The 24,901-nt window shown below is 47.6% G+C and overlaps 2 protein-coding genes across 10 annotated transcripts in view; one reads left to right on the top strand and one right to left on the bottom strand.

The window, feature by feature from the left end:
* The window catches only part of Gon4l (gon-4 like), a 64,160-nt gene extending 55,842 nt beyond the window's left edge, over positions 1–8,318 (bottom strand). For 3 of the 7 annotated variants that reach the window (XM_036189412.1, XM_036189418.1, XM_036189419.1), the window contains exons 1-2: positions 4,789–4,849; positions 2,377–2,907 (exon numbers count right to left, since the gene is read on the bottom strand). In XM_036189412.1, coding sequence (XP_036045305.1) covers positions 2,377–2,881 — 505 coding nt within the window. In that variant the 5' untranslated portion in view covers positions 2,882–2,907; positions 4,789–4,849. The other 4 variants (XM_036189415.1, XM_036189416.1, XM_036189417.1 and 1 more) reach the window with 4 other exon arrangements.
* Syt11 (synaptotagmin 11) overlaps positions 7,209–24,901 on the top strand; it is a 28,746-nt gene continuing 11,053 nt past the window's right edge. For 2 of the 3 annotated variants that reach the window (XM_036189423.1, XM_036189421.1), the window contains exons 1-2: positions 7,209–7,497; positions 14,818–15,647. In XM_036189423.1, the coding sequence (XP_036045316.1) occupies positions 7,464–7,497; positions 14,818–15,647 (864 nt within the window). In that variant the 5' untranslated portion in view covers positions 7,209–7,463. The remainder of the gene's footprint in view (positions 7,498–14,817; positions 15,648–24,901) is intronic. The other variant, XM_036189422.1, reaches the window with a different exon arrangement.

Raw genomic sequence — 24,901 nt, 5'->3', positions numbered from 1 at the left:
AGAGAAAAAACAAAAATAGTATACTCTATTATTTTTGAATAGTTGGAATTATGAAAGATCACACACAGAGACAAACAAAAACACAGAAAGAGAGATACATACATACACACACACACACACACACACACTCACACACACACACACACCAATTAGGGTCAAATCTAGGGCCATGAAAATGTAAACAGTCCCCTACTATTAACCTATGTCCCATACATCCCAGCCCTTGGCTTCTGATAGTGCATTACTGTGTAATCTGGCTTGAAATCACATATGGTAATCAAAAAACTACGTACATTTAGGAAAATATTGAAAACTAAAAATAAATAAAATTCATCCAATCGAGCCTGTTGGCATGTAGGCAGATCATGGCTGGCAGGTAGAGGTGGCAGCCTCCCCATGGCCTAGCAGCTTATATCAGTATCCTGGCAACATGCAGGTGCCTCTCTCCAGCAGAACTTACTGCCTCTACCTGCACTTATCTGGAAAAACGTCCCTGGACCTGGAGGACTGACCTTCTCCATAAGCTGTCTCTAAACCAGATGGCAGGTTTGTCTTTTGCTTGACCCCTGGCACAGACCCCTGCTAGAAGACATGTGCCAGGAACCTGCTACAGAAACACACTGCCACATAAGAAGCCTGTGACAGGAGCCTGCTACAGAAACACACTGCCACATAAGAAGCCTGTGACAGAAGCCTGCCACTTAGTGCAGATTAGGGTTTGACCCAGGCTCTCCAGTCCTATATATTCCTTATATTCTGGAATAAAATTCAATGACTCACCGAAATCTGTCTTTGGGAGGGCTGTCCCCACTCACTTTTACGGGCTGCGGACAAAGCTTTCTGTTGCCTCTTCTACCTCTTTCCCCTCTCGCACTGATGGCCAACAGGCTGAGAGGGAAAGAGGATCCCCACAGTAATCCAACATGCAAAGGAGTATCATACTTTCAGCACTCAGAAGGTGGAGGCAGGAGACATTAGTTGAAGGACAGACAGGGCTGAGAAGTGAATTCCAAACCACGCTGACCTACAGTAGAAGACCTCCTCTCTAAAAACCCAAAGAAACTGTTTTTAAGAGAGAGAGAAACCAATAGGAGGCCTCAGACGTGACTCAGAGTGCACGCCCAGCATGTACAAGGCCCTAATATCAGTATCTGCGAGTGCAAGCGAAGGAGGAGATGGCACTAACTCTGCTTACCTGTTAGAGGGCTACCTACTGGAAATGTTACGATGCCTCAGGATGAAAATTAATGCTCTTTGCAACTGAAACCTAACCTGCCACTTGGAGACACCTTTTCCTAATTCTTCTGAGATATGATGTCACCATCTTCCTCTGCTTGTCTATCTCTACACAAACTTTTCCTAGCTCAGGGGTTCATGCCATCCACTCTGTCAAACTGCAACCTTCAGAGCCTTCAGTCCAAAGGGGCACTCATCTCTCGAAAGCCTTCCTCAGTGTCCACACAGCCAGCTTCAGGGCTACACAACTGAATAGAGTATTCCTAGTTCATAGCTCCAGGAAGGCAGAAGAGAGCTTCAGAGTGAACGGGGAGGGAAGGATAGGGAGATGGCGCACAAATTAAGAGACCTTGTAGCTCTTGCAGAGAAGCCAGGTTGGATCTGAGAACCCACATGCCATTCATAGTGTCAATTCCAAGGTTCTGACACGCTCCTCTGGCCTCCACGGTCACCAGGCATGAACATGGGGCCTATACATGTACATCCAAGTGAAATACACATGCACATCAAGGTTTTTTTTAATGGAGAGGGGGTAGACAGCAGAGAATACAGAGTGGGAAGGAAAAAATAATCTCGGCCCACTCAATAGGTTCACCGTTAGTGCTTAATGAGCACAGCAGTCCCAGGTCCAAGTCCACACCACGGCAATTTCTCTTCCAGAATCTCTATCAACACAACACAGAGAGCAAAGACAAGCAGAGGCCAGAGCCGAGGTCTTTAATCCCAGCACTCGGGAGGACCAGGCAGGCAGGGCTATGCAGAGAGACCCTGTCTCAAGACAAGAAAACATCCAAGTGGCCCAGGTTACCTCCCTGTCCCTTCTCTCAAGTGCTGGTGTCCAATATGAAGATGTACACTCAGGAGATACCTTAGAGATGGGCCCCAAGCCTAGACATGCAACTCATTCATTTCTCATGCACAGCCCTTTTGTCATCCGGAGATGGGCTGATGCAATCTTTGAAGAGGGCCTGTATTCTGACCCAGCCCCTCCCCTGAGGACAGGGGTGGCATTTCTCACTTACAGCACCAGGGTAGTACTCCAACAGGAAGGTGTGGAGCATTTTGGAGTTTAAAGCTTCACACCAGAGATGCTCAACCTACACGGACAAGGGGAAAGCAACCGAGACCTTTCCCCCTTACCTCCTTCTGCCTTGACTTCTTCACCAGGCTCTCCTAAAGGAGGTTCCTCTATGACAGGATGATCCCCTCGGTCTTCTCTGGTAATCAGCCCAGGCTGGAAGGCAGTTTTCTTGGCTTTCTTTGAGCCCGTGCCCTGGAGTCCCCCTTTATCGATGTGTACAGATAGGGAATGAGAAGACTCCAAGGAAGGAAGGGTGATTTCCTGAGGGATGGCTACGTCAACGACTTCCAAAACAGGTAAGTTTCCATGCTGGGTGAGCACCTTAGAGCTTAGAGACGGATCCTCCATGCTGAGCTGGCTTTCTACATCATGCACGGAGTGTAGCTCGGGGCGCACTGCACTCTCATGACCTGGACACCAGGACAGTGACTCTGACCCCAAGTCTTTAAGCTGGTCGGACTCTGGCTTCACAGCTGACTCTAGCTGAAGATCATCTCCTTCCTGGTCACCGCCCTGCTGCACAGACGCTGTCACTGTAGCTCTTCTCTTTTTACAGGGCAACATTCTACAAGTCCCACTTCTGTTCCATCCTAAAACAATACAAGGCAAGTCCTTGTCACGTCAGTGGGTGACAGTAATAACAGCTGTTCAATTATGTCACCGTCCTCAGGAAAACCCTGAACACAGCATTTCACACCAAAGGCCTAGGAATTTCAGGGGAGGGTGAGAAGCTGATTACAGCAGCTCAACTCAGACTCCATGCCTGAGAGTGTGTCACCCTAAGTTTTACTTACTCTCTTAAGCTTCTGATACCTCAGCCCTGAAGTGAGGGTGCAAGCCTCTATTCCCAGCCTAGGACGAGAGGCAGGTGGATTTCTACCAGTTCAATGACAGCCTTGTCTACCCACTAAGTTCCAGGCCAGCCTGGAACTGCCCACATGCCCTCACATTCAAATACCCACAGACACACATGTAATCCAAAACAAAAAGTAAATCTTACACTATCATGTATCACTTTGGGGCCGGGTGGTGGTAGCACACACCGTTATTCCCAGCACTTGGGAGGCAGAGCCTCTGTGAGTTCAAGGCCAGCCTGGGCCACAGAGCTAGTTCCAGGAAAGGCACAAAGCTACACAGAGAAATCTGTCTAGAACCCCCCCCCCCAAAAAAAAACCAAACAAACAATAAAACATATCACTTTTGCAATATCTTTGTCTTCATCCTCAAGAATATGGACTTAGAGAGAAGGGAATCCTTAACTGGTGTCTCCAGCATTCCACACCAGGTGGGTACTGTTGGCACAGTGACCATTCTCTGAAGAGATGAATGAATCAAAGTGCTCTTAGACAATGCTGCACTGCATCTGGACCAGGTACTGAGCATTTACAATAGGTACTAGAGGCTGACTTCCAACTTGCTAGCTAGCTCAGGAAGACCTTGAACTTGTGATCCTGCTGACTCCACTTACAGGTCTTTCTACCGCAGACTGTTTTATGAGGTGGAACCAAGAGCTTTATGCATGTAAGGCAAGCACTCTACCATCTGAGTACATCCCCAGCCTCTAGCTGAACCCTTCTATGCAGAAAACATTACTTTCATGAAAAGTTCCAGGGAGAGAGGAAGCATCACTGACAACCTTCAAGTTAAAGATCATTCAACAGTACTAGAGGAACCAGGCAGACTTAAAAACAACATTCACACCGGGCGGTGGCGGCCCCTGCCTTTAATCCCAGCACTAGGAAGTCGATTCTTTGTGAGCTCCAGGCCGGCCTGGTCTACAGAGCTCATTCCAGAATATGCTCCAAAGCTACTCAGAGAAACCCGAGCTGGGGGGGGGGGGGGTCGCTCTGACTCAGAGTTTGAGCTATACAGCTAACCTTAAGCCTGCGCAATTCACGTTCTCTAGGGCATGAAGAGAGGCCCTCACCAGAACAGCCCAGGCTCTTATCTCAATACCGGAGAGCAGATTCGCTGATGCCGTCACGGAGGGTGACAGACCAGTACGGAGGGGAGAGGGAATCACCTAGGCGATTCCTTTATTTCACAGGTGACTTCATGAGGTCCAGGGACCGGGCAGCAAAAAGCCAGCCGGGAGACGGGGGCAGCCAGGCTGTTCCGTCAGGGCAGTGCGGGGAATCGCTCCAAGAGCTTCAAACAACGGCAGCTTCAAGAGTCCGCTCCTTGGAGACCAAGCGGTGGACCAACAGAATGAATGAACGCCAAGCCGTGAGCCGTCCCCGCTCAGGGGGTGGAGACCGACCGGGAAAAACACGCCCGAGGGCGACCCGCCGCGCTCCTCCGCGCTCAGCACTAGCCCAATTCCGCACCACCACTCGTACCCCGGCTACGCAGTTCCCTTCCCGCGCCGCGCACCCAGCCTCGGAGCAGACGCCCCTCATGCCGGCCAGCCTCCGCCCCGGAGCCCCACGTCTAACGCGCCTCTTCCCGCCCCACCGCACACTGCACAGTACCCTCAGACGCCGGCCCGACTCCGCGGAAACTCCGCTACGCACCAGCGGAAGTAAGGCAACGGCACCGCCAGAGGTGCGCGCCCGGCGCGGGAGTTGGACGTCAAGGAGCATGCGCACAACGATAGGCGCCATCTTGGTTTAGGGCCTCTTGAAGCCACAGGGCTAACATGTCAGTTAAGGTAAAAGGTGACAGAACACATGCTAGATAGATGGGTGGTAAATAGATGATGGTTAAGTCGGCAGGCCAGCAGGCGGGGGCAAGCAGGTAGGTCGGCAGGTAGGTGGTAGGTGGGTAGGTAGGTGGGTAGGTAGGTGGGTGGGTGGGTAGATGGGTAGGTAGGTGGGTAGATAGGTCGGCAGGTAGGCGGTAGGTGGGTAGGTAGGTCCGCAGGTAGGTGGTAACTAGGTAGGTGGATGGGTAGATAGGTGGATAGGTAGGCAGGTAGGTGGGTAGGTAGGTAGGTAGGTGGGTGGGTAAGTGGATAGGTTGGTAGGTAGGTGGGTAGGTAGGCAGATAGGTAGGTAGGTGGGTGGGCAGATAGGTAGGTAGATGAGTAGGTGGGTAGGTAGGTAGGTAGGTGGGTAGGTAGGTGGGTAGGTAGGTGGGTAGGTAGGTAGGTGGGTGGGTAGGTAGGTGGGTGGGCAGATAGGTAGGTAGGCAGGTAGGTGGGTAGGTAGGTGATAGGTAGGTAGGTGGGTAGGTAGGTGGGTAGGTAGGTGGGTAGGTAGGTAGGTGGGTAGGTAGGTGGGTGGGCAGATAGGTGTGTAGGTAGTGAAAGATGTAACTAGTGGAGTGCTTCCCTTGCATGTTGGAAACGTCTGAGCTTGAATCCCCACGCTAACTGAACCCAGTGTGGTGGTCCACACCTATAATGACAGACGTGGAGGCAGGAATATCAAGAGTTCAAAGCTATTCTGTGCACAAACCTCACTGTCTTGTCTGTAAATAGACACATGAAAGGCACTTCCCTGCCTGGTGGAGTGGCACATGCCTTCAATCCCAGCAACTCAGGAGGTACAGACAGGCACAGCTGTGAGTTCCAGCACAGCCAGGCTGTTACACAGAGAAACCCTGTCTCAAAGAAAGAAGAAAAGCCGGGCGGTGGTGGTGCTCGCCTGTAATCCCAGCACTCGGGAGGCAGAGCCAGGCGGATCTCTGTGAGTTCAAGGCCAGCCTGGTCTACAGAGAGAGATCCAGGAAAGGCGCAAAGCTACACAGAGAAACCCTGTCTCAAAAAAAAAAAAAAAAGGAAAAAAAAAAAAAAGAAGAAGAAGAAAAAAGAAAGGAAGGTAACAGGGAAGGAAAGGAGAAAGGAAGAAAGAAAGAATGCAAGCTTCCTAGCTTTCTCTATCTTTAGTAATCTATAAAACACAAACCTGAGTGTCGGGAATCCATGGTTTAAGTTGACAACTAATCACCCTCCCCACAAAATACCTGGAACATAGGAAGAAAAGAAGAATTTCTAAAATTCAGGAAGAGACTCTAAATTATAAAAACCAAAGGCAGACTTGATCCAAGGTATGGCAGCTACTTATATCTACATGATATTCTTCATTGTGCACAATGTTCTCACATTATTTAGGGAATTTGGTCTCCACCAAAAATCCTGTGGCCAATGGATATTTTTATCACTTTTTTCAGTTGGCAGATTCTGACCCTGATGAGTAGATGAACTCACAAATGTACCCAGTTATCAACAGAAGTGAGGTATCTGGTATTCCAATCCCAGCTTTTTATGCACGATAAATTGCCTCATGTTTGGAGGATTTTTGTGGCTTTTTTGTTTTAACTCCCCAGTGCTGTGATTAAATGTGAGCACCACCACCGCCCAGAGGACTTTAAGTCTTTTGTTACTGTTTTGATTTTTTTGACGGAGGGTCTTGCTGTACCCCTCAGACTGGGCTTTAACTCATGATCGTCCTGCTTCTATTTTATCTTTAATCAGTTTCTCAAGTTTCAGGCTCCGTAATTGCCTTTACTGTTTCAGGACTGTACTAAAACAGTAGCAATCAATACTGAAACAGTATAGAATTTTGTTTCTCACAACTTCTGGAACCCAGAAGGTTCGGCTTCCCTCTGCATGAACCCAGGCAACTAGAATCACAGCTTCCGTAGACGCTAAAGCGATTCTCTTCCTGTCCTTCTGTATTTGGAGGCCTAGCCAAGCCTGTCCTTGACTCTCCCGCCTCACCCACTCGAGTGCTACAGTCACAGGAATATGCGACTGAACCAGCACAACACCTACACTTCTGGCTGCCTTTGAAATTCTAGCCCCAACGCCCACAGCCTGGGAATGGGCGGAGCCTCGTCCTGGGGAAAACTCGGCAGTGGGAGGGGCCTCCTCGAAGAGCTTCCGGAGCCTTTCGGGCAGAGGCGGAGTCTTCTGCCGAGGGCCCTTCGGAAAGAGGCGGAGTCTTCTGCCGAGGGCCCTTCGGAAAGAGGCGGAGCCTACCTCGCATCAGGACCAGTCTGACTGCACCTGCATCCTTAGCTCAGAGCATCCCTGGAGCATCTAAGAGGAAAGCGCAGCTAGCAACCAGGGATCGGACTGTCGCAGGGGCAGTCTGCCAGACACCTTCCCCTCTCCTGATCTGGAGGTCTACAGCCGCGGCCTCGGTACTGACCGAGATTCCCAAAGTTGTCTGACCTTTGCAAAAGTACCTCTGACTACAACATGGCTGAGATCACAAATATACGCCCCAGCTTTGGTAAGTAGAGTCTGACAAACTGATTTCGAAGCCATCAGGCCGGCGCAAAGCCAGATAGCTGAGGCATGGGCGGGGAGTGAAGTCCAGATGGGATCCTTTAATTGCTACCAGCCTTGCTAGACTAGGGCCTGAGCTGGTGAGTAGAGGGCAGTGGGCAGCGCCTGGATTTCAGCTTTGGGCTGCAGGGGCTGGTAAGGCCCGAGTGCCACCGAGGGTAGGCAAGTCCAGGATGCTGAAACCTTGACCATAATCCCTCCATGGTGCACTGTCAGCACGGCTGGAGGTGAGAAACAGCAAGCACGCGCGGGAGGATGTGAACCCCTCCTTCTGGAGGACGAGAGGTGGGGTAGGCCGAGCCCTCCCCCTTGGGGCACGCAGGGCGGTGCCCCTTCCTCCCCCTCCTACTTCTGAGGGCTGCAGGCAAGGGGGATGGGGCATCAAGATGGCAGCGTGGAGACTTTGGGCTGTGTGGCTGGCAGCCAAGGGAGGCGGAGGCCTCCAGGGAAAGAGGGGTGCGGGGGTGGGGAGCAGAAAGGAAGCCACTCCTTAAGCCGGTCAGAGGGTTGCTAGGGCTGGGGTAAAATGCTGCTAGCCTGCAAGCTTCCTTCTGCACCGTAATGGCCAGGTCCTTCCCGGTGTTACCAAATGGCGCTTGGCGCCGCCGGGTGGAGAGATGACGTGATGTCTATTTCTGAGCCTCCTGGCAGTGCCTAGGCGCTCGTTCCGGGGCCTTTGTTCCCTGTTTCCCTGGTCTGGCTTTTCAAAAAGGGGGACTCACCCGTGCTAGTGCTGGTGCTGGCGGGGGCGGCATTCCTGGCTGGGGGGAGGGGCGAGAGAGGCCCAGCCTGGGGGAGGCCGCTTTGTGTACCACAGAAAGCATTACGTCATCCCGGAGCGGCTGGTCCACGACCTAGCCCTCTGGGCTCCAAGAGCAGTCTAACACTCCCTAGGGCAGAAAGTGCAGTGGGAAAGAGGGAGGAAAGAAGACAGGAGAGCCTTGGCCAACTCGTTTCCCCTTGGGGAACTCTTCCATAATGATTGAGGAGAGTGAACTTCTCATGCTGTGCTTCCTAGCCACATAGATAAGTAAGAGAAAATTGCCCTGTGATTGGGGCCATCAAGTGACAGTTGCTGCTAGCCTAGAATTTTCATATTCCTTAAGAGAGTATATCCCTCAGACAGTTCAGAATGTAGAGTGGAAACACAAGCCAGCTTTTTAAAAAATGGCTTTTCTCACTCCCAAGTAAGAGATATAAAGATTAGAGCAGAACCCAATGTTATGTATTCTCTCAACATAGTAAGGCATCAGGTCCGAGAAAGCAGGCAGACAATGGATCTTCACCCCTCAGTGCTTGTTCCCCATTGACCCCCAGGCTGGCTCTCACTGTACTTCTGCTCTGCCCCTGATCTATCCTTTGGAATCCTGAGTTTCCCAAACTGAAACCTGTTTTGTGATCGCATGAGAACCCAGGACTTTCTTTGCAATCTTTTTCTTCTCACACCCCCTTTCCAGCAGTCCTTTCTCTAAGTGCAATTCCAGACCCCTTGAAAGTAGAGGAAACAGAGCCCAGCCTTATGCTTTCCTTTAGAGGAGACAGTAGTGGAAATTGGGGTGGGGTGTAATCAACCTTTTATATACTGAATTTTCTTTAGTGTAGCATCTCTTCTAGTGTAGGTGTTATTCTGTGCATTCACCAGAAGAATGCACACCTGACCCGTGCAAAGATTAGTGACTTGACCCCCAGCACAGAAAAGCAAACACAGCCTAGGGGGCCCAGTTCAAAGCCAGTGTTGCTCCACTTCTTGCATTCAAGGCCAGTTTAGCACTACTTCCTGAGTTCAAAGCCAGACAACATAGGCAACATAATGAGACTGGTCTCTAGAAACAAAGTAGCCAGGAATGGTGGGTCAAGGCACTTTTTTCCCCAGCACTGGGAAGGCAGGAGTAAAATTGTTATGAATTCAAAGTAAGTCTGGCATATATAGTGAGTTCCAGGCAGCCTGGGCTAGAGAAATAAACCTTGTTAAAGAATAAAACAAAATTAAACAGTAATCCAGACATGGTAGCTCACACAGTAATCCTAGCACTGGGAAGGTGAAGGTTACAGGATCCAGAATTCAAAGGCCAGTTTGAGCCTGGGCTACAGGACACTCTGTCTCAATATATATATATTGATATATATATATCAAACAACAAAACAAAAATGCTCAGGGGGCTAATGAGTTAGCTCAGCAGTGAATAGCACTTTTAGCTCTTGCAAAGGACTGAAGTTCAATTCCCAGCACCCACATGAAGGTCACAACCATTATAATTCCAGTCCCAAGAAATCCAGTGCCCCTTCTTTGTTTCACAGGCAACAGACCCACACATTGTGCACATGCATGTAATCAGGCTACACACTCACATACACAAATTAAATAAAGACCAAATTAAATTAAAAATATTCTTAAAGAATCATCTAAAAATGTTTTGATTCTGATCTGGGCAGAGGCTGAAGGACTTCGGATTATCCCGTGTGTGTCTCAGATCACTAGACCCTTGCCTTATTTCTGCCTCCTCCAAAGAGAACTGGCAGTCTGACCTTTTCCTTTCTCACAAAGTACTTTAAACCCTGGCACTTGACAGAGGACATACCAGACCAACACTGAATTATCCGTGACTTCGAAATACAGAAAGTACCAATCTGCATCACTATAATTTACAACAACTATATTTGTTGAATCATTCATTCACTCTGTGGATTGGGGGTGGGTGAGACTACCTCAGGCGTCAGTTGTTACATTTCACCTTCTTTGAGAGACGGTCTTGTTATACTGTTGGTTTTTGTTTGTTTATTTGTTTTGTTTTTGAGGTAAGTCCTCAGCATGTTACTCCAGCTGAATGGGCTTAACAGAACAGGCTGGCCTCACCCTCACAGAGAGCCATCTGCCTCTCCTCCTGAGTGTTGAGATTAAAGGCTTGCACCATCATACCTGGACGTTTGTTTCTTTCTTTCTGTTTTTGTTTTGTTTTGTTTTTGAGACAGTTTCTCTCTATGTAATTATGCCTGACCTAGAACAAACTCTGTAGACCAGGCTGGCTTCAAACTCACAGAGCTCCTCCTGCCTCTGCCTCCTGAGCACTGGGTTCACCACCACACCCAGCACTCCTTTGTTATTTTTCTACTGCATATGCCAAGCTAGCTGCCCCATGAGCATCTGGAGATAGCCATCTTCCCATAGGACTGCTAGAAATGGAGATACCACCGGCAAAGTGCAGCAGTGCAGGCAAGCAGCAGTGCAGGCAAGCATTCTATCAACTGAGCTCCACCACTGGCCCTACAGCTACTTCAGTCCTTAGTTCCAACTACCTTTTCCCACAAAGCTTTCCATTGGAGCAAGGAGGAGGGCCTTGAATTTCAACATCTGCTATTTCTAGTTCACTGTCTTAGGTGTTGGAACAGAAAGAAGTATATTGAAATTAAAGTGAATGTCGGGCAGAGGTGAGACATGAGGACCGAGCAGCTGAATAAGCCACAGACAGGTTACCTGCCTTTCTTGCCTCCTCAGTCCTCCCGAACGATAACACTACCTATCCTTTCTCTCTTCCACCTACCTTCATTTCTTAATAAAACTGATCATTGTAAGTAGCAGTAGGTTTCTTCAGTGACATCATGGCATAGAGCCAAAGACCTGTTCAGATGTTTCCAAGCCTTGGCTTTTAGATTTCCTTTTCAAATTACTCTCAAAAACACCTGTCTTGGGCCAGCAAGATAGCTCAGCAGGTGGAAAGCTCTTAATGAGCCTAATGAGCTGAGGTCCATCTACAAGACCCACATGTGGTGGAAAGACAGGACAGACTCCCAAAGGTTGTTCTCCGCCCTCCATGTACATGCTGTACACAAAATACCTATCTATGAACATGTCTTGGCCCACTCCTATAATCCCAGCACTTGGGGGCCTAGGACAGGAAGCTTGCCTTCATATTTATCTTGGTACTTCCCCACTGTCCTCTTCTCACAGACAATCAGTGTTCAACTTCACTAAACAGTAGCACATGATCTGCAAGAAAGTGCCTTACTGGCAAGTGTAGAACCATGTCTTCATATTGGAGCCATTCTGATTGACAATGTAGTCAGCTGTTTACACACATTTGAAACTCGGTTTAGAGAATGACAGTATGGGGCTCTTGCCTCCATTCTTTGAAGCTTCTCCTTGAGAGCACTTACCTTCCTGAGTGATCCCAGGCTAAAAGCTAGTGTGGATGCAGTGCAGACATGGACAACGTCATCATGATTTATTGTGTGTAACAATGGCCTTTCTCCTTACCTATATGATTTTAAAGTGAAAACTCTTCATTTCTTATTGGCTCCCAACTTTCACTGAGCCATGAAATGTTGAGTTAGAAAGAATTTCAGAGACCAGGCAAAATGACATACTGGAGAGGCAGAGGCAGGCAGATCCTTCTGAATTCAAGACCAGCTTGAGCCACACAGCAACTTCTAGGCCAGTTGGAGCAACAAGGTGAGACCCAGTTTAAAAAAGAAAGGGGGAGGGAGAGAGAGAGAGAGAGAGAGAGAGAGAGAGAGAGAAGCATAGGAAGAAAGGGAATGAAGAGATGGCTCTTTAGTTAGGAGCACTGGCTGCTCTTCTACACTCGCTCAATTCCCAGCATGCACACGGCAGTTCACAAGGGATCTCACACACTCACATGCATCAAAATACCAATGCACATAAAATAAAAATAAATCTTTAAAAAGAAAAAAAAAAGTTCAAGGACATATGGTCGAATTTCTATTGGGAAATTCCTTTTTGTTTATTTGTTTATTTATTTACTTATGACTTTGTTGGAGTTTGTAATAGGATCTGACTATGGAACTCAGGCTTGCTTTTTACATTTCTTTTTTATTTTTAGCTGGGTGGAGTGTCCCACACCTCTAATCCCAACATTTGGTGGCGGGGGTAAGGGAATCTCTTTGAGTTCAAGGCCAGTCTGGTCTTCATAGTGAGTTCCAGGACAGCCAGAGCTATGTAATGTTACCCTGCCAAAGCAGGGGGGGCGGGAAGCTTTGGATTCTATTTTTTTTGTTTGTTTGTTTTTGTTTTGTTTTGTTTTGTTTCGAGACAGGGTTTCTCTGTAGCTTTGGATGCTGTCCTGGAACTCACTTTGTAGACCAGGCTAGCCTCGAACTCACAGAGATCCACCTGCCTCTGCCTCCCGAGTGCGGGGATTACAGGAGCCTTGAATATAAACCAGGGCCATCCCTGGTCTTATTCTATTATTCAGTGAGTTCTTTGGTTCATACTAAAGTGTCTGTATCATAATGCCTTACAGGGGTCTAATAAAGACACATTAACACATGTAACTTGGGACAAAACCATGTATTGTTTCAGTCTGTGCTGGATGTTCTCTGTGATGACCAGTGCAGATCTAGTTACACCACTTCCTGTGAGAGGCAGACTCTGTGTTTACAGTGTGAACCAGCATTAACCTAATGTTGGCCGAGTCGTGGTCACCTAACTTGCCAAGTCGTTTTTTGCCCAAACTTACCATGTAAGGGTATTGACTGTAGGTAGACTTTTAAGTCTCTGGGAGGTTTTGTATTTATCTGTGATGTCCAAAATCGTATTGCCTTTGTACCCACTTTTTCTAGACTGTAGAAGGTTATTGACCTGAACAAAGTGGACCAGGTCTCAGTTCTTGTTTTGATAAAGGTTTTATTTTTGACTAATTTGCTGACTGCTCTGACTGGCCACATGGCGCTGAAATCCACTGATGATCAATCAGATACTCAAAGAAGGTCTTAGAAGATAATTCTATTTGAGCTGGGTGTGGTATCAAACTTCTTTAATCCCTGGACTCAGGAGTCAGTGGCAGCCAGTTTCAGTGAGTTCAAGAGCAGCCTTGACTACAAAGTGACATCTGGGACAGCCAGGGCTACACAGTGAGAAAAAGGAAAGAAAGATGAAAAGGAAAGAAAATTCATGTGACATTTTCTGCCTATTTAAAATCTAAGAAAATAGCCGTGACTTCAGCATATGACGGACCGAGGACCAGCAACTGCGTAACAAGTTTAGCAGTATCGGTCTGCAGACCCAGAGCTCTTTGCTTTCCTTCTCTTTTCTACTTTTGACATTCATTTATCCGTTCCAGTGGGCAGGGCACACACATGCTAAGTGCTCGCAGGTCAGAGGGCTTGCAGGAGGAATTGTCTTCCGCCACGTGGTTTCTGGGCATGAATTCCAGCCTTTGGGCCTCTGAGGGCGAGCTCCTCCACCTCCTGAGCTAGTCCACTAGCACTCTCCTTTTAAGGTAGACTTTAGGGTAAGCTAGCTGACCTGAAGCTTGCTAGACGAGACATTAGAGGCAGGCTAGCTCTCAACTTGTAACAGCCTCCTTGCCTCAGACCTCCAAGTGTTTGCAGGTATGTGGCTCAGTACTTTTTTAGCTTCCTACCTACTCTGACCACTCCCAGTCACCCTCCCAAGACCAACTAAACTCCACGCACAGCCCTCAATCAGTTAGCAAGTCAGCCCCACCGTTGGTTGTCTGTATTGGGTGTCCTGGAACATCCTCCTAAAAACAAACACACAGCTCCTGCCCTGCATGATGGTTGAGGTAAACAGATTCCTACACAAAAGGCAACCTTCAAACACTCAGGGCACAGCTTTCTGGGAAGCACAAATTAAACTGAACAATGAAATCTGCAAGTGCTATAAGGGTTTTAAAAAAGAAAAGTCTAGGACTGTCAAGATGGCTCAGTGGTTAAGGCAATGGCTGCTCTTCTAGAGGACCCGGGTTCAATTCCCAGTATCCACACAGTGGCTTACAACCATCTGTAACTCCAGTTCCCAGTTATCAGACACCTTCTTCTGTCCTCCATGGACATCAAGCTCTGATGTGCTATGCACACATACATGCAGACATAACACCCATACATTTACAATAATATTAAACTTTTTAAAAATCAGATGAGACACTACATAGTTATGTAAAGGAGCTAAATGAGCCACACCTTTAATCCCAGCATTTGGAGGCTGAGGCAGGCGGATCTCGGTGAGATTGAGGCCAGCCTGGTCTATATAGCAAGTTGCAGGACAGCCAGGACTACACAGTGAAACCCTGTCTCAAACAACAGCAGCTATGCAAATGTGTTCCCTGGTTTTAGCAAGAAGGCAAGGGTACTGGTCACCTCCTGGGCAGTGAGCAGAAAAAGCACCATAGCCCAGATGGTCTCCCACTGTGGAGGCTGGATGGAGGATTAGTTTGGCCCCACAAGGGGCACTCACTTGACAGAAGTGGAAGCCCTGTTTTGACCCAACTCTGCTCTCTGCCTTCAGATGTGTCACCCGTGGCGGCCGGCCTCATCGGGGCCTCTGTACTGGTGGTGTGTGTTTCTGTGACTGTCTTTGTGTGGACATGCTGCCACCAGCAGGCGGAGAAGAAGCACAAGACCCCGCCATATAAGTTCATCCACATGCTGAAAGGCATTAGCATCTACCCAGAGACCCTCAGCGACAAGAAGAAAATCATCAAAGTTCGGAGAGACAAAGATGGTCCTCGGAGGGAGAGTGGACGAGGGAACCTATTAGTAAATGCCGTAGAGTCTGGCCTGCTGAGCCAAGACAAGGACCCCAGGGGGCCTAATGCTGCTGCATCTTGTATAGACCAGTTACCCATCAAAAGAGACTATGGGGAAGAACTGAGGAGCCCCATGACAAGCCTGACCCCTGGTGAGAGCAAAGCCACCTCCCCATCATCACCAGAGGAAGATGTGATGCTAGGATCCCTTACCTTCTCGGTGGACTATAATTTTCCCAAAAAAGCTCTGGTGGTGACAATCCAGGAGGCCCACGGGCTGCCAGTGATGGATGACCAGACCCAGGGCTCGGATCCCTACATCAAGATGACCATCCTTCCTGACAAGCGGCACAGAGTGAAGACCCGTGTGCTTCGCAAGACCCTGGACCCTGTATTTGATGAGACCTTCACCTTTTACGGCATCCCATACAGCCAGCTACAGGACCTGGTGCTACATTTCCTTGTGCTCAGCTTTGATCGCTTCTCTAGGGATGATGTCATTGGGGAGGTCATGGTGCCGCTGGCTGGAGTGGACCCCAGCACAGGCAAGGTTCAGCTGATCAGGGACATCATCAAGAGGAACATCCAGGTGAGGAGGAAGAGTATGCTGGGGAGGGATGGTAGGATGGGCATAAGAGATCTTAGGGAGAGATAGGAGGGTCAGATGAAAGCCAAACAGCTGATAGCTTCCTGCACACAAGAGGCAGGAACCACAAATAAAACCCTGAGCAACTTCATGTACATGAAGTGTTGATGGGATTCTAACTTTCTGTGTCTTTTGAGTTTCAAAGGAACCACCCTAGTCTGTTTGGGGAAGGAAAGCTGCAGGAGAGGGAAAGATCTGTTTATTACTCTGGTAGGATGGGGCATAACAGATCTCAGTAGAGATGGGAGGGCCAGGGGAGCAGTGGTAGCAGAGACAGGAGATAGAGAAGTTCCTGAGTTCTTAGCGATCAAAGATAAGCAGTAAGTAGTCAAGGTAACGCAGAGGACCTGGAAGATGGGCTCCTCTCAGAATCAAGTTCTGGAAGACCAAAAGGCAAGTTGCTTTTAAAATTTCACATAGTGGTTGGTGTCCTGATGCTATATCCAGCTTGCTTGGAACAGGCTGGTCCACCAGCCCTAAACCCTTTACCGTATATCAGATGAAGGGGCTAACTCTGTGCTCTAAAAGCCATGATCTTTCTTGAGAGAGCATGCGTTCCTGATGCTAAAAAAAAAAAATCTATAAAAATTAGTCCAGGGGCCAGGTGGTGATGGCGCACAACTTTAATCCCAGGACTTGGGAGGCAGAGCCAGGCAGATCTCTGTGAATTTGAGGCCAGCCTGGTCTACAGAGTGAGATCCAGGACAGGCACCAAAACTACGTAGAGAAACCATGTCTCGAAAAACAAAAAACAAACAAACAAAAAATTAGGCCAAGGATTTCATCCTCAGCTTCCTTTACTAGGTGGGTAAAAATATTTTTATGAATATGTCTTTTTTTTCCCCTTGGGTAGGGGTCTCTTCATATATCCCTGGCTGTCTCCAAACCCACTAATAAGCTGGCCTCAACCTCATAGAGATCCTCTTGCCTCTGCCTTCCAAATATTGGGATTAAAACTGTACTCTACCACTGCCCAAACTTCTGTCTATTTTATTTTATTTTATTTACTTGGTTTTATTGAGACAGGACTGTCCTGTAATTCACTCTGTAGACCGGGCAGGTCTGGAACTCAGAGATCCACCTGCCTCTGCTTTCCATGTGCTGGGATTAAAGGCCTACACCACCACTGTGTGTTGAATTTTTTGAAACAGGCTTTCATGTAGACCAGACTGGCCTTGAACTTGAACTTGATTATGGCCAAGGATGACCTTCAGCTCTTGATCTCCCTGCCTCTACCGCAAAGTGCTGAGACTATTAAGTGTGTACTACCAAGTCCAACTATGTGCTATGTTTTCTTTTCTGTTTTGTACATGTCTTTTTATTACATTTATTTGTTATTTATTTGTATGTGTGGGGGGGCCTATGTGTGGGTACATGCATGCATGTCACACCAAGTGTGTGGAGAGCAGAGAACAACTTGCCAGAGTTGATTCTCTCCTTCCCTTCAAATCAGGCTTGGTGGCAAGCACATTTACCCACTTAACCATCTCAGCCGCCCCTGAGCATTTCTTTCAAAAATATTTTTGTTATTATTCTCTCTCTCTCTCTCTCTCTCTCTCTCTCTCTCTCTCTGTGTGTGTGTGTGTGTGTGTGTGTGTGTGTGTGTGTGTGTGTGTACATGCTTGAGGAGGCCAGAGGGTGTTGAATTCCTTGGAGCTGGAGTTCTAGGCAGTTGTGTGCTGCCTAATGTGGGTGCTAAGAACTAAACTCAGGTCCTCTGAAAGAACAATAGGAACTCTTAGCCACTGAGCCGTCTCTTTAGCCCCTGTGTATGTCTGTTTATAAGCATGTTATAAATGCGGTTAATCCACTGCTTCACTTCTAGGCCCTAACCTTTCCAACAGAGACATCTCCTTTTTCATTCCTTCCCCTGTTTGCGTTAGGAGGAGGAGGGGGTCCCCGCCCTGCTTTTTCTCCCTCTTTCCCTACTCAGTAACACTGGTCTGGAATTAATTCCAGAACATATACAACCACCTCTCCGGGAGCTCAGTCACTCCTTCCACAACTGGGGAACAGAGCAGTGCTGATGGTGTGCACGGGGCCTTCCGCACCTTCCAGCTGTATGACAGTGGGCACCTGACTGCTCTCCGTCTGTTTTCCTCAGCTGACAACATTGCCCTCCTTACTAGGTTATGCCGATGACACCAGGTAACATGGCTGCCATATTACCACCCTCAGAAGTTTTCACCTTATTGGAAGAAAAGACATCTTTGACACTGTTTGTTTGCATCCTCTGAGGCTGGATGGAGTTTGGGAGACAGACAGAAACGCAGGGCATGCTGCTAAGTGAGAGAGTGCTTGTCTAGCATGTGAGAGGCCCTGGATTTACTCCCCAGGAGAAAAAAAAATGGAGGAGGGCTTTGTTTTTTACATTTTACCCAGAATCTGATAGAGCTGAAGATGATCTGGAACTCCTTATTCTTCTCCCTCCATCTCTCAAGTGCTGGGATTAGACCACCACTCACAGCTCCTGTAGTACTGAGGTAGAACTCAGGACTTTGTGCATGCTAGGCAAGCACTCTACCAACTGAGCTACATTCCTACCACTGGTTTTTCTTGTTTTGTTTCATGACACAGGGTCTTTCTATGCACCCTCTGTGGCCTGGAGCTTACTAGGTAGATTGGGCTGACCTAGAACTCACTATGTAGCCTAGGCTGCCTTTGAATTTACAATAATCCTCATGCTTTTGCTGACCAAGTGCTGGGATCCTGTACCAGCCAATTTTGACTTTTAGAACCTGGCATCATGGCAGAAGCCTGTAGACCCAGCTTTTGGTAGGTGAGGGCAGGAGGATTAGGAGTTCAAGGTCATCCTAAACTATAGGAAGCTGAATGTCAACATAGGCTATATGAAACCCTGTCTGGGGCTCTGGGGAGCGCGCGCGCTCTACACACACACACACACACACACACACACACACACACACACAGGGCTATGGATGTGGCTGAGTTGGTAGAGTGCTTGTCTATCAGGCACAAAACTGCCTGCTACTGTGTAAAATAAAACATGGAGGTATATATACCTATAGTCCCAGCATTTCGGAGGTAGAATCAGGAGGATCAGGGGTTCAAAGTCAGCCTTCCTTACAAGTCCAAGAACAGCCTAAAATACATGATTTCCTGTCTCAAAAAGCAAGAAGGAAGTAGCAGGAAGGGTAGAGAAGACGGAAGGGAGATGATTGGTTCTCTTCTGCCTTCTCACCACCTGATTTCCTCAGCTCTCTGCTCCCTGCTCTCTGCTTCCTGACTCCCATTACAGAGGCTCCGGCACCCATCTCCACTCTGTCTTGTTTGTCCAGGAAGGATGGTTCCCAGCACTACCCACCATGCTTCCGGTCCACTCACACGCTCACAGTGAGAGGGGATGGCTCTGGGCCGAGTCGGAGCTGGGAAGAGACTGCCAAGAAAAGGAACTGATTCAGGCTGGAAACAAAACAGCCACAAATCTGGGGCACTGGGCAGGGAGCACGGACAATGGCGTTTGCTAAACTGCCCGGAGTTCTTGGGGAGAGCCAAGTTTCTTCCCACTTTATTAACTCCTTTCATGAAGATGAAGCCAGGGCTAGGATCCTGAGCAATACATCCCAGGAGAGGCCCAGACAGGACTCCCGAGTTTGCCAGACTCCCACGCTTCCTGAGCCTGTGTCTCTCTGACCAGCACCTGGGATTCTGTCTAATTCAACCATGCCATACCCAACACTCCTTCATTCATCCCCAAGACCCCCAGCAGAACATCCCCCAAATGCCTCCTCCTAATCCCCCTATGACAAAACACCTGCCCTTCATGTGTGGACCTAGTAGGCTTCTGCTAGAATCACCCTAGACATTTTATTTTCCAGTTCATCTTTAAAAGGTATCAGTTATTATCGAGGGGCTTGGGGGTATATGTGTTGGGGATCTGACGCAGGGTCTGACACACACTGAGCTACATCCCCAGCTCAGGACATCCTCTTACAGCTTGTAACCAAATTATCTTCCTTCAAAGAAGCCTTGTTAGGAGGGCTGAGAATATGACCTAGTTGTTGGTAGAGAGCTTGTGTGACATGCACAAAGCCACACAAAGGTGTGGTGGCATGTGTGCTTAATGTAGTTCTGGGGCAGAATCCAGGTATGCATTTTTCTGAGCTTACACATCAGCCCCCAGACTTTTCTTTTGAAACAAGGTCTCACTGTATAGCTCTGGCTGGCTTGAGCTATGTAGACTAGGCTGGCTTTGAACTCATAAGAGATCCACCTGTCTCTGTCTGCCAAATGGTGGGATTAAAGGTATGTGCCACCATGCCTGGCCTATGGAATTAATTTTTTAAATTTATTTTTATTTTATGTGTATGGGTGTTTTGCCTACATGTATGTTTCTGAATAACTTGTGTGCCTCACACCCACGGGGGCCAGAAAGGGGCATTGGATAACTGGAGTTACAGACCGTCTGAGCTGCCATGAAGGTTCTGGGTATCAAACCCAGGTTGTCTAGAAGAGTAGCCAAGTGCTCTTAAATGCTGAGCTGTCTCTCTAGCCCTTGAAAAGAGTTTTGGTTTTTTTTTTTAAGCAACTGCTTTGTTGTCTTCTATTTTACTTAATAATCATAAATGGACTCACATTCTCATTAGCCTGGGACAGGAGAGAAGGCAGCAGACAGTGCAGAGAGCCAGCCAGGGGAAGGTGGGAAGGAGGTGACTGGCGGTCGGTAAGAGTTGAGATGGCCTCTGAGTCATGTTGCCTACCTGGGGCAGTGTCATGGGAATGAGAGAGTTCTTAACGTCCCAGATTTACATGAGACCTCCAAGGTCGTCCAGTCTAGCTATGGGGACTGAAGAGAGAAAGAAGAACTCATGTCAGGACTCCAGGGACACAAAGAGAGCTGTTTGCTGTGGGAAGGCGGGCGCAGTGGAATGCTCAGGTTTTGTTTCTCGCATTTTCTCAAGGCTGTGGTTGAGAGTGGTACTGGCCCTGCAGACTTCTGGTCCCACGAGAGGTTTATAGGGACACAGAGGCCCACCCAGTGCACATGCAGATTCTGACTAGAAATTGCTCTGAAGGAGCCGTTCAACTAGTTACAAGGAAGTGGCCCCGTCCTCACCCAGGTTTCCTTTCATCTGAATGTGTCCTTTAGGACCTTGGCCCTGGTGCACTGTGCCACACCAGAGGCTCTCTGTCAGGCACAGCTAACACCTCTCCTCCAAAGCTTTGTTTGCTTGCTCCACAGCAGGGTCTTTGCCTCACGAGGTCCAGGGACTGGGAAACAGCCTAGCTCCCAGCCCTCAGTGGCTCAAAAGGGCCATTGACAGGGCTGCTTGAATTGAGGACTGGGTGGAAAGAAAAGAGGAGGGGGCCAAGTGACATAAAGCTGGCCCCCCTCCAGGGTGGAGTGGCATTTAGGTCGTGTTGTGGCTGCGGGCTTGGGTAGCACAAAGGCTGCTGAATGGGGGCGGGCATTCTGCCCAGAGGCAACAGAGGAGGTCCACAGAAAAGGGGTTGTCTGAGGAATGATTTAGGGGGAAACAAGAGGTTGTCTCTTTGCCCATAGAACTGCGGATGGGGCCCAGGATTTTGATTTTCGGGTGTCTCTGGAAGAACTGGGGAACAGCTTTAAACAAGTAACTAGGAAACTTAGGCTATAACTTTCAGGGCTTTGGGTTTTGGTTTGAGAGAGGATTTCCCCCAAGCTACCAGATCTAGGTTCAAATTTGCCACCTTCCCCCTTTAGGCTTCATAGTGGCTGGGTTAACAGGCACGTGCAGTTATGGCTGGCGCTAAGCCATAATCCTATTTGTTTGATTTTTTTTAGTGTGTGTGTGTGTGTTTTTTTTTAAATAAGGAAGTATCCTGTTGGGCCTGCTGACGGTCAGCTGGGTAGAGGCGTGCGGATTGAAGAGACAATGAAGAAGACAGAAAAGAGTCAAGAGGTCTGCCGGTCAATGCCGGACAGCCCCGAGTTTATTTCACAGCCAGCTTATATAGTTTTGAAGGACAGAACAATGCACAGCACAGGCATTCAACCTCTATCTATCCTGCCTTGCATCAAGGAGCAGGCAGTTTCATTTTCTATCTCAATGTACCTCTGGCTGGCATCAGCAGCCTGCGTCTAGCTAGGCAGTGTGTTCCTTCTTGTGGGCTAATCAGGACTTTCTCACAGCCCTTCAAGGAGACTCTGTGGGCTAATCAGGACTTTCTCACAGCCTTGGAGCAAACAAGCTTGAACTCTGTTGACTCAGAATAGACTTCAGATTCAAACTGGGAAACTGAGTCAGTTATGTGCTCCCACAGTATTCTTGTTAGATTTTTTTTAAACATGTATGAGGGTTTTGCCTGCATGTGTTTCTGCATACCACATGTGTGCCTAGTGCCCTGGGAGGCCAAAGAGAACCTTGGATTCCCTGGAACTGGAGTTTTAGATTGTGAGCTAACATGGGTGTTTTGGGGAGCCAAACCCAGGTGTTATATAAGAACAACAGGTGTTTGTTTCCACTGGGCTCTTTCCAGCCCAGTGTTTGGAGTTTGAGACAGGCTCCTATGGAACACGGGAAGACCTTGAACCTGTTAAACCTGCGATTAGAGGTGTGAGCCTTGTTCAGCTCGGGTGTAGGTAGTCAGGTTGGTGAGGCTTCATGACAGTAGCTTCCCTGACAGCTCTAGGAGACAGAACCTCATTGCAGACTTTCCGATCCTCTGGCCCAGACCGTCTTTCTGCCCCTTCTTCCAGAAGGATCCTTTAGGTGCAGGAGTTATGTTGATCCTTTATCACTTGGGACTGGGCCCCAGGACTCCGCATTTTGACCAGTTATAATTGTCTCTGATCTCTATTGCAAAGAGAAGTTTCTGTGATGTGTCATGAGAACCACACTTACTGCTGGACCCTGGGGAGGGATCTACTTTGACCTTGAATTCTCTGCCCTCGGGTTTCTTCTCCCAAGCCTGGGATTTTGGGTGTGCTCTCCCATGTTTGGTTTTATGTAATGCCAGCGACCGAATGCAGGGCTTTGTGAATGCCAAGCAAGCACTCTACCAAATGAGCCACATGCCCAACCTCGGTGTGTGATTCTTTTATCCCACTCAGATGCTTTCTCCACAATCAAGCCCTCAAAATTGAAGGAAGTTCGATCATAAGGCAAGGATAATTATTCAAAATGACAACTACAGCAGAAACAACCAGGTTGATTGTCATTAACCCACCAAGAACAAGATCAAAAGGCTTCTACACAAGAAGGAAAACATTTTGTTTTTAATTATGTGTATATGTGTGGACATGTGAGCATGTATGCTTGTGATCCACCTGATAATGCTGTGGGTATCAAACTCAACTCCTCTACAAAAGCAATATCTACTTTGTTGTTGTTGTTGTTGTTTCAAGACAGGGTTTCACTTGGTAGCCCAGGCTGGCCTCAAGCTCACAGAGATCCGCCTGCCTCTGCCTCCCGAGTGCTGGGATCACAGGCGTGCGCCACTGCTGCCAGGCTAAGCAATATCTACTTTTTTTTTTTAGTATTTATTTTATGTATATGAGTGTGTGTGCCTGGATGTATGTATGTGAACTATGTGAGCACAGGAGCCCATGGAAATGAAAGAGGGCACTGGATCCCCTGGAACTGGAGCTACAGACAAGTTGAGAGCCACCATGTGGTGCTAGGAATGAAAACCAGGTCCTCTGCAAGAGCAGCCAGTGCTCTTGAATGCTGAGCCGTCTCTCCAGCCCCAAGAAAAGTTTTATTTTCTTTGATTTCTTCTTTTTGAGACAGGGTCTCTTTCCATAGTCCTGGCTGTCTGGAATTCACAGAGATCCTCCTGTCTCTGCCTTCTGAGTGCTGAGATTGTGTTTAGTCCTCTGAGGATAATGTTGTCTTGTTTATTTATTTGTGAATGATGAACTATGTAGTGTGACCAAGAACTCACTCTGCTTTCATTTAAGAGTTGTTTTTCTTTTGTGTGTGAATGTTTGCCTACACTTAGGCACCACATCATGCAGTGCTCTCAGAGGCCAGAAGACATTAGATCCCCTGGAACTGGAGCTACAAACATTTGTGAGCCTCAACCCTTTTGTCTAACTAACTTTTACATAGTAAAACACTGTACAAATAACAACAGTTATCAATACAAATTACATTTACAATATCCAGTCCATTTGTATTTGGCAAATTCAGAGAAAATACTCCATTATTTATCCTATCTTGGTGAGTTCAAAGCTTTGTATCTACTTTACCTTCTATTGTAACTAAGGATAAATGAGACAATAATTATCTAGTCTTCAACTCCATCAGAGACCCCAAAAGGGTATAATATTACCTGAGTAAACAGGAAGTGCAGAGCAAGCAACTTACAAAACTGTAGAAACAACAGACATCTGGCTGCCTGGACAGTCACCCGAGGTTCCTCTGCAATGTTGGGGCACCCATCTCCAGCCTATAGGCCTAAAATATCTGGCAGACTTTTCTGTGAAGCAGGAATTTTGAAGGAGTGTCCTACTCTGTCTTGTCAAAGTTCAGCAGTTGCTTTCCTTTATGTCCTGCATGTCCAGTTTGTAGAACATACTGTCAGCAGTTGAGTCAAGGGCAGTTTCTTGCCCAAATGGCTAGCTTTGCCTCAATGAAAGCAAACTCCATATGGAGGTTCTTCAATACCCATCATCCTTTTATGAAGAAGATTGGTTCTGCAAGGATCAGATGTGTGTGTCTCGTGTCATGAAAAGCCTATGTTAGCAAAACGTATTAAATGCCATATTCTATAGGTCTTTGAAGTGTTTGAAGACCACTGATCTATCTAAAATATATCCCTGTATGAACTTGAAAACATAACTACAAGTTTGATTGTTATAGATGACTAACTACTAACCTGAATTTCTTAATTATCATAAATGTTTATAATAATAGCTTCCAAGGACTAGAACTTTACCTTACATTTTCAAATGAACTGCATAGGTACAATACCTTAAGCAAGAGTAGAAACATATATACGGTATAACAAAAATAAATTTAAATTTGTATCAATATACCAAAATCCATACCAATGTAAAGTATTTGAGGTTAACAGTTGTCTTTTTATCCTATATTTCTACATCCCCAACTAAACAATAACAAACATCCATAACTCACTGAATGACCAAAGCCACCCACCCCACCTCTTGTGAATGTGGAGGTTGTGTTCTTCAGACTGCTTCCTGTTGTCTGAGTGACAGCATCTTTAGGGAACCCTGAGAAAATTGAGAG

The sequence above is a fragment of the Onychomys torridus genome, chromosome 6, assembly GCF_903995425.1.
Source record: "Onychomys torridus chromosome 6, mOncTor1.1, whole genome shotgun sequence".
Taxonomy (NCBI): domain Eukaryota; kingdom Metazoa; phylum Chordata; class Mammalia; order Rodentia; family Cricetidae; genus Onychomys; species Onychomys torridus.
This window is presented reverse-complemented; position numbering and strand designations above follow the sequence as displayed.